General features: G+C 42.8%; 1 protein-coding gene across 4 annotated transcripts; it reads left to right on the top strand.

The window, feature by feature from the left end:
- Positions 1-304: 304 nt before the first annotated feature.
- On the top strand, positions 305-15,403 carry zhx3a (zinc fingers and homeoboxes 3a). Of its 4 annotated transcripts, none has more exons than XM_062546039.1 (3): positions 305-381; positions 9,639-13,251; positions 13,418-13,961. In XM_062546039.1, the coding sequence occupies exons 2-3, from the start codon at positions 9,839-9,841 to the stop codon at positions 13,449-13,451; spliced, it is 3,447 nt and encodes a 1,148-aa protein (XP_062402023.1). In that variant the 5' UTR covers positions 305-381; positions 9,639-9,838; the 3' UTR covers positions 13,452-13,961. The 4 variants fall into 4 exon arrangements, with proteins under 4 accessions (XP_062402023.1, XP_062402022.1, XP_062402021.1 ...); XM_062546038.1 differs by lacking the exon at positions 305-381 and adding an exon at positions 2,499-2,718; XM_062546037.1 differs by lacking the exons at positions 305-381; positions 13,418-13,961 and adding exons at positions 2,500-2,718; positions 15,323-15,403.
- The last annotated feature ends 460 nt before the right edge of the window (positions 15,404-15,863 follow it).

Genomic DNA, 15,863 nt, shown 5'->3' with positions numbered 1-15,863 from the left:
CAGCATTGAATCAGAAAGTCTATCTGCATATTATGGCCCTTCTTGGTGCCTCGTTGGCTCACTGTGAGTTTCATTCATTTGTCTGACAAATGAGTAGTTACATGATACATCAGGTAATTCAAATTTCACCAGCAAACATTTTGATACACTCTTTAAGCTTTTGTGTGAGCACTGGTATGTGCAAGTGTAGTTTGCCAGGAGATAAAGGGTTAAAAAAAACAACTTAAGGACATGCCCTGCCCCTTCCCTTTCACACACAACAGTTGTTGGCTTCCTTTCCTGTGATGACAGTATATTATCTACATTTTTGTTTGGCTACTCATGATTCCAAGGCAGGCCAGGGAGACTCCAGAGTTGCAGTCTGTACTCTTCTGAGCCAAGGTAGGCATCACTAAATATTGTTTTTAGAAAGGCCCAGAAAGACACAAAACAATGGCTAATAAATGTGTTGTATGTTTTACTTAATCTCTTCCCTTTCATTGTTGATGTTTTTTGCTGTTAAAGTACATTATATCGTATCATATACACAAAATTATTATATGTTCATTGCCCGCCCAGAAATTCACTCACAATTCATTCACAATTGATATACAATGATAATGTCTGTCATGGTAGTTTCTATAGAGCTCAAATAGTTTTAAATTATCAGTTTAAAATCATCAAAGGTGACATCGAACACAGACCCAAACAATGAAACAATATTACATTTTGGTTAGGTCATATGCAGGGAAATCATGAATCATTATGCTGGCTTCATGAGCATCACAGAATGTGTTGTTCTGTCGCTATCTCAGCTTTTATCCTAAATTGGATTGAATTAAATCCCTGTGAAAATACTTACAAAGACACATTAAATACGTGTAATCAAAAAAGGAAATATCAGAATATTTAGTTTTTGCTGCTGTGTATATAGTGGCTAATTGTTTCTAAAGCACTGCTTTCATCAATATTCTTGTTAAGTTATATGATTAATTCCCATCACTGATAAAGAGAAAGCAGACTAGACAGAAATGATTATCCTTCGCATGTCTAAATGACACTAGAAAATATTTTGGGGACTGTTAGACACAAACACATCTGTGAGGATTGTTTTTGCATTTCTTCCGCCATTCACCTGTCTTGATTTCAAAAGCATCACCACCAATAGGTCAACTCTGTCAACAGTCTAAGTCAGGTGTGTGATTGAAGCAGAAGGCTTTTCAATACTGCCGCTTCCATCAGAAAAGCAAAGACTGAACAACATTTTATTCTCCTTCATGATGCATCTGGGGTTTTCAAAATAACACCTCTACTCAATAATATTCAAGAGTTGAGTATATAAATATGCAGAATATATATCTGAACTGTATAGTGAAAATCATGACAATGTTTTAACATGAATACAAGTTCATGATTGGAATGATCCTTTTCTGATTAAATATAAGCTTCGCTATTCAGTGGTAACACCAGATTGCAAATGCCATTTCATTATTTAATCCTCAGGTAATCCTTAGGTTTTACCTGTACATATAATGGCTCCCAATGGATTATAACAGGTCAGTATACAAATGTGCTTGAGATATGACAATAATATGTGGGAGATATTTGTGACTAACCCACATTTTAGCATATTCCTGGTAGACGCCATATGTGGCCTAGTTTGTAGAATAGGCCTTGCTCCTGTATAGGTCTACATTACACTCTGTGTATGATGACAATTTTATAGATGATATGACGATATCATAGGAGAATTCTGTATAATTTGCTTTGAAGTGATCATTCAGAGGCATATGTAAGCATAATGTGTGTAGTGTTAAATTCATGTCAAAGAAAACTTTAAAAATCCATTATTGTTACAATGTAGTTATAGGGTTGCTATTAACATTTTCTAACACCTTTTACGCACGCCTTTTACGCATACGATCGGCTATGAGATGGAGATTTATGAAGGCCTGTGTGTTGGCATTATTGACTATGCCAGTTGTTTTTTTCTTCGGGGGAAATATTTTGCTCATGAAACCCCAGCCTACATCTGGAGCCTATATTGACATGTCTGAACATTCTGATTTCAGTGCCAACCAGCACCTTAACATGCTTTGGTCTAACCAGTTAATGAAATACTCTGGGCTGGCTATGTTGTACAAACAAAACAAGTTGACACACGCTACGTAATATCAAAATTTGAATAGATTTGAAAGATATGAAACTTGTTAGGTTCAGAAAGAAATGAGAGGGAAAACAGCCGGTGTACTTAGCAACAGTCGTCATTCAAACTATATGTCTTGATAAGTGCACTATCTGAACCGACACCTGACAGAATTGGGCTCCTCTGTTTGGACGATATGGGTTTTTTTGGTAGCCTGAAACCTCAAACCTCCTCAAAATGCCGGCAAAAGTATGTCTAATGTGTCCATTGCGTTTAGGCTACGCTTAGGCAAGGGGAAAGGGTTTTTGGGTTTGGGTGACGCTCTGAATCACGTGCTCGTTTGGACCACACACTGTATATTTCTTTCCGTTCTCATTTCGCCGTCCGTGTCTCTCCGACATAAACAGTGTGCCATAGGGAGTTGATGTACCTTGCTGTGGTCACTGACGGGTTCACGTCAGTTCACCGGGTTCAGCTGAGGAGAGGTCTCGGCCCCTCCTCCTAGTCGGAGACACCGACCAGAGCTAATCTAATGTTATTCATTTCTGTATTAATAACGGATTTCCATTTCTTCTTACCGGACGAGCTATAAGGTAGGAAACTTTAACTTGTTACTTCAAGACGTTGCCTATGTCTATTCGGTTTAGCTTTGCCTTCCCAAAGTTGCTTTACTTAAAGCTGTCATTGCTAGCTATTCTACTCCTATGCGGCGCAGCAGTCAGGGCAGTTTACATGAAGTCGCCAATGTATAAAATGGCGACAGTAGATGGGGAGTGCTGACTTAAATTTTTGGGAATCGACAGTACCCATCTCGATAAGACTGTAACTATCCGGCATGCTCCGCTGCAAGCGTTTTCCGGATAGGTATTCTGGAGTGAAAGGGTTAACTCACCAGTTTGTTAGAGATTCTCGAGAATTTACTCAACATTCTATCTGGTTCTAATTTGCCTACTCGCACGCTACAACGTGTCTTTTCAGAGGTTAGAATATATCATAAATACTGAGGGGTTCATATGGCGAGTCGTTATTTCAGAGCACCATTGGTCGTTCTCCTTGGAAGGTAAGTGTTGAGTAACAACGTATCATTCAAGGAAGAGTACAGTAATGAAAGTGCAAAATGGCTTGTAGGTCCTTAATTATTTTAGGTGGTGCCAAATCGTATAGTCTATCGGTAGTCTAACTCACTATCTGTGGTGGGGTGTTATCGTGAATCAGGTATTTGAGTGATAGGCCTACCTACAACTTTTGGACGTATTGTGATGATTTTTATTCGCAAGTACTCTTACAAACCTGCCTTGAACCCATAGGGTATACACCGGTTTTTCGTAGCTTTCGCCTTTTAGAGTAATCTGTAGGTTTCTGAAACCAGGTCTGCATTGTCACGAGTTCCACCTCTGTTTCCGAGAAGAGGCACATTATTCCAAATATTCACTCAGCCAATGAGATTTTCGGCAGGATAACTGTTCAGTTCACTTGCGTTTGGTAAGCAAGGGCATTTAATCGTGAAAGGGGTCGCTTGGTTGATCCGCATTAATATACAGAATGTGGGCTAATTACAAAAACTAGGCTCCCATAAAATAATAATACATATTTCAAGACTGCGCAGCAGCCTATATGAGAAGCATGTGGTAAATGTTAAATGTGTTTAGTGCCATGAACCATACTTGGCTAAATTATATAAAATGTATATGGCTGTTGGCATGGCCATTGATGCTCTTCTAGCCTCCAAAATAAACCTAATACTTTTAAGAAGCTGAGGTTGACAAGTATAGCCTGTGAATTTGTTCAATGTTGTATCTGTTCGTGAATGTCAATTCCCATGGTGGAAACATCAGAGAATGGACATCCTCCTAGCTCCTCTGAACTGTTTTAATCAGGCCAGCCATATTGCCTTTCATCGCAAATCTTTGCAATTAGGGACAGTGAACAGCTCTGGTCAGAGCTGAGGCCAATGAGTATCTGTATGCTTGCAAAACAAGACTGGACAGGATGATCTCTGTGCCAAACAGTTGCCATTGGTAACATTTAGGCTAGTGGACATTTTTTTCTGTTACAAAATACTGTAACAGTCCAATTTTGTGTTCAACATCTTCTGTACCAGAGTGCAATACTCTCTTTCATTGCCAGTGGTCTGTTCATATGGTCATGATTTGGAGTTCGAGTATGTTACATTCCTTGCATTCAGAGAAGAGAAACAGGCTAATGCCAACCAGATCTATTCCAAAGCACTGCTCAACATTGCTATATAATTTTCCTCAGTCCTTTACAAAAATACAAATCATATTGTTGGGAGGTGGGTGGTGGTTCTGGTCTATTCTTCATCTTGGCCTCCCCCACCTCCCCATCGTCAGTGGTCACAACTGTGTCTGAGTGCTATAAACATCCTGTTGTATCTGATTGCTTTGATTTACAGTTTTTGCCTCAGAGTTTGGAGCTGAGTCTGTTGTCAAATCCTCATTTGGACCCTATAGCTGTCCTCTCCCATACATTTATGGTTTGCGGAGTTGAAATAGACATGTGACAGGAGTGTCCCGTCGCAATGAAGGATCTGGGAGAGGAGGATGCTGGTATTCGCTGGCTGTTAGCATGAGGCATTGACATCAACCATTTTGGCTTCGGCTGGACAATGCATGGGACACTTAGATGTTTTTTAGCATTTTTCCCCCTTTAACAGTCTGCCGACAGCTTGCTGCTACTGCTTGTTAAACCATTTTGTCCTTGTGTATGTGTTTCATACATGCCACAAGAATATATCATTTTACCCCAGATTATTTTTTTTATGGATGAAGTAACGCGGTTCCTACTATGTAAAGAAATTGTCAATACCTAAGTAGCCAGGTGGTCAAAAATGTCAGCTCTACATCGCCATCAGGCCCTTTTTGTGCCTTACTCAATGTGCGCGTAGTCTTTCGGAAGACCCCATCTGCCATTAAAAATTGCATGCATTTCTCAAACAGTCCAATCAGAACGAAATAATGAAGGGAGTGAAATGGAGCGATGAAAAAGGGCATTTGGTACCGACTAGCCAGAATGAGGGTTTACACAAAGACTGCTCCACAAAACCCTGTGAAACTGTGTCTGCGGTAGGGCACAAGAGGTGTTCCCTTGGAGTGTGTGTGTGTGTGTGAGAGAGAGAGAAAGAGAGTGAGTGAGTGAGTGAGTGAGAGAGAGAGAGAGCGCAAGTGAGTGTGAGTAAGAGAGAGAGGGGGGGGGGCTGAGTGTGTGTGGATGTGTGTGTTATTGGGAGGGGTAGGGCATCTTGTCTTGAGTGTGTGTGTGTGTGTAGGCAAGGAGTAGGGGTTGCTATGGCAATCTTAACACATGAGTGGCATTGCTGACTGGTCTCCCTGCAGACCATGCGGTAGTCACAGAGGTAAGGGGGGCAAAGAGGGGACAACCTACAGCTCACACACACACACACACACACACACACACACACACACACACACATACACACACACTCCGTCACCAACTGACACACTCACTCACTCACTCACTCACAAATATCCACATACAGGTTGACCAAGGACAGACAGCTGAAGGCGCTTCAAAGACCTGCTTTGTTAGCATTCTGCTAATGAGACATGTCCTTTAATGATGGTAAATGGTAGAAGGATGTCTCAGTGGAGCTCACATCTTTTCATAATTAATGTGGACACATGAATATCTCCTGGATTACCCATGAGCATGCATATGCGCACACGGGCACATGATAGCGCATGTGTACAAATATTGCCCAAGTGTTTTCATAGAGAAAATTAAAAAAAATGGGGAGCAAGGTAACAGCTAGCCCCTCAGTTGGCATTTTTGACATGGCGCTGCTATGCTGACAGAGGTGGTCACGGCAGGGCAGTTTTTGTCTGGGCCCTCTGTGACACTGTAGGCTCATTAAGGTGCTTGGTGCATCCAACTAAATATGAAGAATTCTCTTGAAAGCCTTTTTCTGAGCCAATAATGGGGGAAATTATTATATATTTCCTTCCCCCCTCTCTCTCTCTCTTACACACACACACACACACACACACACACACACAGGTAAAGCAAAAATAAAAACAGACAATGTGTGTGTGTGTATGTGTATGTGTTGGGAAATATGAAATGGAGACAGTTATCAGCTGTGCTGTTTTTTGAAATATCCAGGGCCCTCAAATAACAGTGAAACATTGGAATGCAATGCATAAATGTTAGACGTTTATTATTACCATTTCCTGGAATGTTTTTCTCTTCCTAGTTTTCTGTTTAAACTGGCTGATAAATAGAATTATTTTAGTCACAGGGCCATTTTGTACAGAATTCCAAACGGGGCCAAGTTTACATTTGTGTGTACCTGTGGATACGTATTCCCGTCTTTGGTTTGCAACTTCCCAGTTTGCAAGAAGATTAAAAGGGTTTCAGTTCGACAATGAGGTGTGAGCTGTATCAGGACACATGGTGACTGGGGAAGGTTTTTTGTCGCAGATGACCCGGTCCACCCCACAGCTGAAACACGAGGCCATGCTTTTGAAAGCACCCTTTTCAGTGTCTCCCTGTCTGGAGAGCTCTTGTCTTGTGTCCTGTCCAATGGGCTGATAAAGCTTCCCATTCTTTGATGACTGACCTGCTTTTTATGTAACATTTTTAACTATCCTCCACTTGTCGGGTGGTGGATTCTATAACTGTGCAAAGAGTTGGATTCTTGGCAAGGACAGTCGCCAGGACAGCATATGTCTTTGTGGGTATTTCGGTGCTCATCTTCTTCCCTTGACTGCCAAAGTAGAGACAGTCTTGCTTTTTGCTTCGTTCATAAATGCCAATGCCATTTCAATCCTATCATGATATTTTTTGATGTGATAGTATGGGCAGTTTTGTAGTGAAATTCTACCTCTTGGCCGCTCATCTCACTAGTTAGATTTTAAAATAACGACGGTTGAGCTTTTGTGACAAAGAAATGTATATACTATCATGGTTAACTTCACTTGTGTGCGTCAAGTAAATTAATCCACAGTTTCATATATGTGTGTTCAAAGTAGTTATTCACAGAAACATAGAGGTGCCTCACAGTTAAGCTATGCACCTGCAAAGATAAGAAACTGGGGTTGAGCGAAGAGGATGAATTAGGGAGGTTTTGACCAGCTGACGTGTTTTGCTCTGCTTTTCTTTAATAAAAGAACCTCTTTGCATCGGAGAGCTCAGAGACTGTTTTGGAGAGGGGAGAATTCCTCTCTGGGCACTCTCTCCTCTTGGCGCCAGAAGTCGTTGCTAAAAACTATACTACGTGTTGTAGTTCTTGTGTCTTATAATTTTGGGAAGATTTTCCTGACATTTTGTTATCGCATGTGACATTTTTAAAGGTCGTGCTGCATAGAGACACTGTTGTTATGCTGGCCAGAGGTATTAATGGATGAAAAATTAACATCATACATCATTTTAGCGGCAAGCGGCTAATCCCGATTTGGTGGCAGTGAAGAGGCTTTTAAGGTCCCCATAAGGGGTTAACTGAGCTCTGATGAAATGCATCATGACCCCTCCACTGGCTGTACATTCAGCAAATGCCTGTGTCTGGATGCAGAGGGCCGGGATTACAGCCTAAGATGCTGGTGACCTAGATTTTTTTTGGTCTGTGTTTTTTTTTTTTTTTTTTTGGCAGGAAGGCAGCCGTCATGAGAAAAAAAGAGACGTCACAGTCCGTCTGGGAGCACAGTGTACTCTAGGCCGTCACTTGGGGTTTTTAATTCTGGAATGGTTTCATCTTTTATTTACAAGGCAGCAGACCACAGTGAGGGAAATACGTGGAGGCCACGCTGTATATCTGATGTATTCTCTCCCGCACCTGAACTTTATGTTTTGAAGCCTTTATTGAACAGCAGTGCGTTTAATTTAATAAAGACTAACCTACAGTATGTCACTCAAGCTTGGGTGGTCAGTTGATCAGATCAGCTCAGACGTACAGTTTGCGCCATTGCCTTGCAGAACACATTTTGTGCAGTCTGATATGATAACAGAGTGACATTGCACTACAGGGAGGGATGTTCAATGCCAATAGGAATAGAAGTCAAGCCTGGCATTTAACACATAACCCCTCACTGTGACCATCGTAGTTTATTGCTCTCTGTAACTGTACGCATGTTGTCTAAAATAATCTTGTGTTACTATAGGCTTTGCAAACAGACAGGAGATGCATTCACATGTGAATAATCACGCACTATGCATTATTGAGTTCATGTGAGGTATATTGGGGTAGGTTACTTCTGCCTCACTACAGAAGACAGACCCAACACATTGTTTTTTGTCTGTCAGCAAGACTCACCATTGGATGGTTTTATTTCCCATTTTAAAAAGGCTCGACAGACCCAAAAGGAACATTTTGTAAATTAGAAGAAAATAATTTCATATGTATTTTCTATACAGCTGTAATGTTGTTGCTGAGAGAACGAATCAATATGACCTTTCTTAATTTAGATGATTCATCGCGAGAGGGAAGACAGCCTTTTGCACTGTCACAAACCACCACGTCATGACATTTCTGTGTTAAGAGATGGGTTGGGATGGGGGTTGGGTTGGGAGTTGGGGGTAAGGGGGAAAGGGAAGAGAGAGTAGGGACAGAGAAGCTTAGACATACTGTGCTTCCTTCACTTTCATATTTTATGCTCCTCTCATAATCTGGGCTGCATATGGTACATTGCCCAGAGTAACAATCATTACAAGGTATTTACATAATTGTTAAAACAGAACAGGCGGAAAATTTTGAACTGCAGATGAACCTTATCCTGACAAGACCCAACTGCTTTACGCTAAGGCAATAAAGTACAGTAAAGACAGTACATTTTTGCATGTGGTGGCGCGCAAGCAAGGTTGTCAGAGCTGTCGAAGCCTTGGTGTGTGCACTATGCTTTGTTTGACTGTTTGAAATAAATGAAGTGATGACTTCTCACATTATCAAATATCTCACATTGAAATTAACGTTTGTCCAAGTTGTGTATATGACAGCGCATCTGATATATTATGGACTTAATGTTGCACACATGAAAAAGTGTGATATATGAGAAAGTGTTGCTAGTGTGGTATATCATAAGATGGTAGTTAATGTGAAACTAGAAAAACTGAACTCTATTCCAACAGATTATGCATTACTTCTGTAAGATACAATGCACACTTCACTCAGCACAAGCTCACGTCTATGTTGTTCCAGGAACAAGATTTAACAACCTTTGGCTAGCTTATTGGAAATATATTTTTTAAAATTGGTGAGACTAGGATCTTCAGAGAGACAGTCTTTGAATGTTCAGTTTGAATGTTAAATACCACTGTTGACAGATAATGACCTCCAGATATTTTTTTGTATTTACTGAGCAAAAATACAATGTTAAAAATGAGAATGTTAAAAAAAGAAATGCTTAACAGGAAAACGGCAAACAGCTTAGCAGAGTTGAATGTTAATGCAAACATCATCATTATAATTCTGAAATATCTAAATAGGGTATGCAGAGTTATATAATATAATAATGTCATATAATGTAATGTTTTTATCACACAGGTTTCCAATGAGTGGCTGATCGTGTATCGGATGGAAGCAGTACCAAAATTTAAGATGAACGAGTAATAGCCACCATACCATGGCAGGCCCGTGAAACGGAAGTCCACTCACTCACTACAGTTATCCAAAACCGGTCATAAGTCCCGACAGTGAACCCATCTCCCATCAGCACAATCCCCTCTGGCCATCCATGTACAGCCATGGCCAGCAAAAGGAAGTCCACAATCCCTTGCATGATCCCATCCAAAAGCAAACACAGAGAGGAGATTATACTGGGTTGCCTGCCGGAGCTCCTACCCACAATTCCCGAAGACAGCATTCTCAGCATCTCTGGTGAGGAGGAGGAGACACATGCCCCTCCCAGAAAGCAGGGCAATGTCACCTGGAAACACCCTGCCAATACAGAGGCAGCATACAGCTGCCCACCCTGTGGATTTGAAACCAGAGACCTGACGCCGTTCCTCGACCATCTGGACAGCCACCACATGGACTTCCGGGCACAGCCAAGCTTCCACTGCCAGAATTGTGGGGTCTCAGCATCATGCTTTGAGGCCCTAATCTTACATAATGCAAAGACACACCCTGGAACTGGTTTAGCCGGGAGCCCCTTGAGCAACTCCCTCCGAGTCTCAAAGAAAGGTGGGTTAACTGTTGTAGAACAGAACTTGCTCCTGGGGGCAAAAGGAAACCCTGGTGACAGTGGGATTTCCATCACCACCAAGACATCTTCCATGAAGATGACCATGACAAAGGAGGAGCACAAGAAGATTATGGTTTCCCACTCTGGGGAGGTGCACAGGGTTAGCCCAAGCAGTGACCAAGTTGTGGAGATCAGAGATCCCACTGTGTTGGCGCATATACAGACCACAGCACTTAATGGATCCCTTGGAAGGCCCCCTCTCTCATCTGCCATGCAAATTGTCAGTGGAGCTGGTGCCCTTCCTAGTCTGAAATTGCAGAACAGAGGTCCCATACGACCATCGTTTACCACTCCAGTCAATCCTCCAAATTCGTCTCTCCCACTCAACGCCTTTCCTCCCTCTGATCCAAACAACAACCTCCCCAAAGTAATGATTCCTCTAAGCAGTATCCCTGCCTATGATGCCGCCATGGACTCCAGCAGCTTCCTGAAGACATCCTTCAGCAAGTTTCCCTACCCTACCAAAGCTGAGCTCTGTTACCTGACCGTGGTGTCCGACTTCCCTGAGGAACAAATCAAGCTTTGGTTCACGGCTCAGCGTCTAAAGCAAGGTATTAGCTGGTCCCCAGAGGAGATTGAAGACACCCGGAGAAGGATGTTCAACACAGTTTTCCAGGCAACTTCCGAAGGTTCACAGAAACAGCAGCCCCACTACAGCATCCCCCAACACAGAACAGCCATGCAGTTAGCCGCTATGGGGCCAAACTGCCGTGCCCCCCTGACACCACAAGGTGCCATTGGTAGGTGGAAGCCAGGGGTCATAGTCACCCAGTCCAATGTGATCCCACGGCCTCCAGCAAAGCCCCAGTCAGTTGTCAGAACAACAGCACATCTACAGCCCAGAGCTGCTACCAGTGCCATCCTTGAAGCTGTGAGCAGCAATCTTTCAAGTAGCGGCCGGAGCAGCAGCATCATCAGCAGCAACATCAGTCACACATTTGCTCACCGACAGGCTGGACATTCAAACACCAAGCTGCCTGAGAATGAGGCTGGAATTAGCAGCTTAAGCAAAGACAATGTTAGCAGCTCAACTGTTGTTTGTAGTGTCAATGATTATCACAAACCAACAATCAGTAACAGCTCAAGTCTAAGCATCACTTCCAGCAATGGCAGCACCAGTGCCTTGAACAGCATTTATAGCAACTTTGTCAGCAACACCTTTTGTATCCAAAACACTAGCCCTACCAGCAAAGCTACAAGCTGCAACCCTAACGCTAATGGAGGCATCGGTAGCCAAAGCAAGAGCCCCGGCCACACCAACGAAAACAGCAATGCCAGCATATCTAACAGTGATAGCAACACTAGCACCAGCCCATTGAGAACTAGCAATACTGAAGATAGTGATATCTCAAACCACACCAGCAAGTTCAGCTCTGAGAACACAAACACTTCCCCCCTCACCAGCAATGAAAGTGGAGTGGTAGAGACACCACCAGTTCTGTTGCACTTCCCCACCCAACCTTGTAGCTCCCTTGACTCCCCTCTTAGTAAATCTAAGAAGTCCCAGGAACAGCTGGAAGCACTGAAGAAGAGCTATGCCAACTGCCAGTTCCCAGACCAGAAAGAGGTGGAAAAACTCATGGCTGCCACTGGGCTAACAATGAGAGAGGTTCGCAAGTGGTTCAGTGACAGGCGTTACCATGACCGCAGCGTGAAAGGATCACACTCTTCTCTGGAGTTGCCTTTTGATGATGTTCCACTGCCAAGTTCTGCCATACTCCCACTGGACCTTGCAGATATCCAAGTGTTGAAAAATGGCCCAACCAGCCAGCCCACCTTGAGCCCCTCTCCACCTACACTGCTGAAGCAACAAGATCCTGTATCAGCTACTCCACATAAAGTGCCCCGACTACCTTCCCCAGATTTCACTGCTATTAGCTACAAGGAGCGTGACCCACTGCAACTGATTGCCTTAGAGGAGAGTTTCTGTCAGGATCCTCAGCCGAATGAGGCTGAAGTGGACAGGCTTCGATCAGAGACCAAGATGACCCGTCGAGAGATCCACAGCTGGTTCTCTGAGAGGCGAAAGAGGGAGGCTTGTCTGAGACGAGATGAGAAGAACAAGAAAGACGAGGGCGACAGGGCTCTCCACTCCCCACCCATTTTAACCAAGGAGGACGGTCAGTTCAAATCACAGGGCACAAGCCAGAGACTATCAATGAAGGAACTGTACACAATGGACGAGGAACAATCAGAGAGCAAAAGTGGAAGCCCTGAGCCAAAAGTCAACCCCATCAAGATTAACCTGAAGATGCTCAAGGTAGCCGATCCAGAGGCCAAACATGGGCTAATGGTCATGTCACCTGAGCAAGAATCTGACATTTCCAAAATGATGTCATCACCATCCTCCTCCCTTCTCTCCGACAGGATAACCCCTGATCAAATGCACCTTCTTCGAAAGACCTTTGCCAGCACCCCATGGCCAAACAACCAGCAGCTGGATGAGCTGGTCATGGTCACAGGACTCCATAAGTCAGAGGTGGTGCGCTGGTTCAGTGACAGTCGTCGAATCCACAAGAATGGACAACTACCATGGCTTGACACTTATCAGAACACAGTGGCGGAGGCTAGAGTGTGGTTCACAGAGGAGGAGAGAAACAACATGAAAGGTCACACAGGGACTCAGATGGATGACCAGACCAGTTTCATGGAGCAGGATCTGTCCAGAGATTTGGCTGGATATGATAGTCTCGAACGGGAGCAAGCTTGTGTGCTGGAGGGCCCACAGAGGTACTTGTCCTCCCTGCTGAAGTCCGGAGACCCAGAAGGCCTAGATGGGAGGGATGAGGCTTATGACGTGACGAGAGTGGCCACACCAATGCAGGACACGTGGGCGGTCAAGGGAGAAGAGCACCAGCAGCCTATCGACAGTCAGAGTTTTAGGGAGCACCAGGCCCAAGACAAACAGTCTAGGTGAGTCCCACAAGTGTGTTCTCAACAAAACATAGCTTTGACACAAGATAACCATGATAATGTGCAATTAAATGGCTGGTGCAAACTTACCTCCTAGGTACTACAGCTAATAAATTAGCACATTTTTGGGTTCACACATCCCTTTTTCTCTCACTCTTCAAACCAGGTTGTTGTTTGTGCATCAGAAGTGCCAATCTTGATGGTAACGTCTTTGTCTTTCCGTTTTAAAAAATTCAAAGAGATACCAGCCCTGTAATAAGAACAACAAAAATAGAAACTTGGGAACAACAAATGTGACACAATAGACATGCTTATTCATGTGAAACAACTGTGACTTAAAATTAGGCCCATTAAATGTTTCACCGTCACAGCAGTAGAAACAACAAATGAAATCTACTATGCTGAGTTCTTTCTAGCAGGAACTAAACCTGAAATAAGGGTAAAATAGGATATCTATATTCTATTGTGTTATCATTATCAGTCTACCAGATATCAGTTTTCTGTTTGTGCTACAAAGGTTGGTTGAGGTTAGGTTTCCACCAGACACTGGCAGCAGTGTCTAACTTCCCTGTTGCTGGACAATACCAGCTAGTAGCAAGAGACACAGTCAGGGCACCTGTGCATTGTTTATTTCGGTTCAAGGTATCTAATAAGAGTGCCTCTTGTAAATAATATCTGCAAGTAGAGAAGTCATTTCATGGATATGCTTTGAGGATTTAGCTCACTTCTTACTATTGGCCTATCCAGATCTGTTATGTTACTGTATATCTTAAAATCAGAAACTGAGGCCTCAGTCTAAAACAGAGGATGAGTTTGTTTTTAACTTAAGATGCATATCAGGAAATAATTATATGTTTGATAGTTGTAGCGACTTTCTACAAATACAGCTGAATGCAAGATACAAGATACAACTTTCTGATTTGGGATGTTTTATTTTATGGCATGTGGCCTTCTCCACAACATAATCTAAATAGATTTGGCTTATTTTGAATGTTCCATTGGCTCCTGGGATCACATGAAAAAAACTTGTTTGTTTCTGAGCGTGAGGATGATGTGTCCTCAGAGCCAGATATTTTTTCTGCTCTGAACATAAAACAGTCGAAAGTGTCAGAGATGAGCCGTGATTAATGCAGCCAAAAGTCCTCCTCCTTGTGATGCTTGGATGAATAGCAGATAGACTGAAGTAAACATTCCAGTGTTTCTCCTCAAGAATATTCTTTTGATGACGTTAGATTATTGCCACTGGATGAAGTGTTTTTTTTTTTCTATTGATACCAAACTGCAAGTCCTCACATACTTACTTGGCACCATAATGTGTGTTTGTCTGCCAGCAATGGACTCTTCCACTGGCCTTAGATTGTAAACATTTCACAAACAAGTATGACACTACTACAGTTACAGTCAGATTCAGATAACAAATCATTCAGAGCCCAAACACAGGCCTCTGTATAACACACATGTGCTGAAATCCCACTGGTAGCACACCATTAGCCTATTATAGTTTGAAATGGTCTGTATGATTCGTTTGACCAGCATTTAACAAAATAATAAGAGGGCTTCTGTTTTTCCTCTTCCCCGCTTTCTATTTATCTTAGATCACACACTTGTCTTCAACTTTTTTTTTCCTTTTTCAGAGAGTCAAAGAACTGTGATAGAATAAAACACGCAAATAAAATGTCAACTAGTCTCTATGGCAGGTAATATCTTGTGATCTGTCAAAAATAGAGCGAGGCAGAAAGGGAGAGAAGAACAAAATACTTGTATAGCATTGCATGCTCAGACAATCAGAGGTCTGTGTTAAGGAGCTATATTTAGCTCTGATGGAGCTCGGGCCGTTGAATTATAGATTCAGAGCGCGTGATAATATATGTGAATAAATCATGAAAATTGTTTATGGTGAAAATGTCATGGCTGCAGGGGATTATATTTAAAATTGTGCAAATGAGGAGGCAACCAACTGTTTGAGGCCTTGCAGAGATGTTTCACTTGGCATTTAGGGTTTTGTACTTTGTGTTTTTTTTTCTTTTTATATCAATGAGTCTGATGGGCGTTTGTGTTTGTTTGTGCCCAGGGACAGTCTGAGGAGGGAACTGCTGAAGGTGTGATGACTGCAGGCAGCGGAAGCCGAACAGGAGTTTCGGGGAGGGAGGGGTGCAAAGGGGGAGCGGGAGGGAGAAGGGGATGGGGGGGGGGGGGTTACTGTTAACCATTGTGGGTTCGTTTTTTGTTATGACAGCACACGTGATTGTAATTAGTCTGTGAAGGCAGTATGAGACCCCCCCGCCGGATGGGAGGGATATGTAGAAGAAGAATGTACGAGAGAAAGAGAGCACGCACGCGCGTGCACACAAGAGAGAGAAAGAGAGAGAAGCCCACAGAAGGACCAGAAGGATGGATGGAGGGAGGGAGGGAGAGAGAAAGATGGAAAGATAAACCCACCTCTTTGGGGGGACTGTGGTGAACCATGTCTGAAACTGCACTATTGATAAGGGTTGTTTTGTTGTTGTTTTTTTTAATGACTGGACAAGAAGGTGTCGTTGTGACATTGTGATATTTCTTACCTTTTATTTTTTAGTTATCAGTACTTCAGCACTGCCTTGAATTGTACTATA

Source organism: Sardina pilchardus, chromosome 9 (genome assembly GCF_963854185.1).
Source record: "Sardina pilchardus chromosome 9, fSarPil1.1, whole genome shotgun sequence".
Classification (NCBI taxonomy): Eukaryota; Metazoa; Chordata; class Actinopteri; order Clupeiformes; family Clupeidae; genus Sardina; species Sardina pilchardus.
Note: the sequence above shows the minus strand (reverse complement) of the source record. Positions and strands in the feature narration are given on the sequence as shown.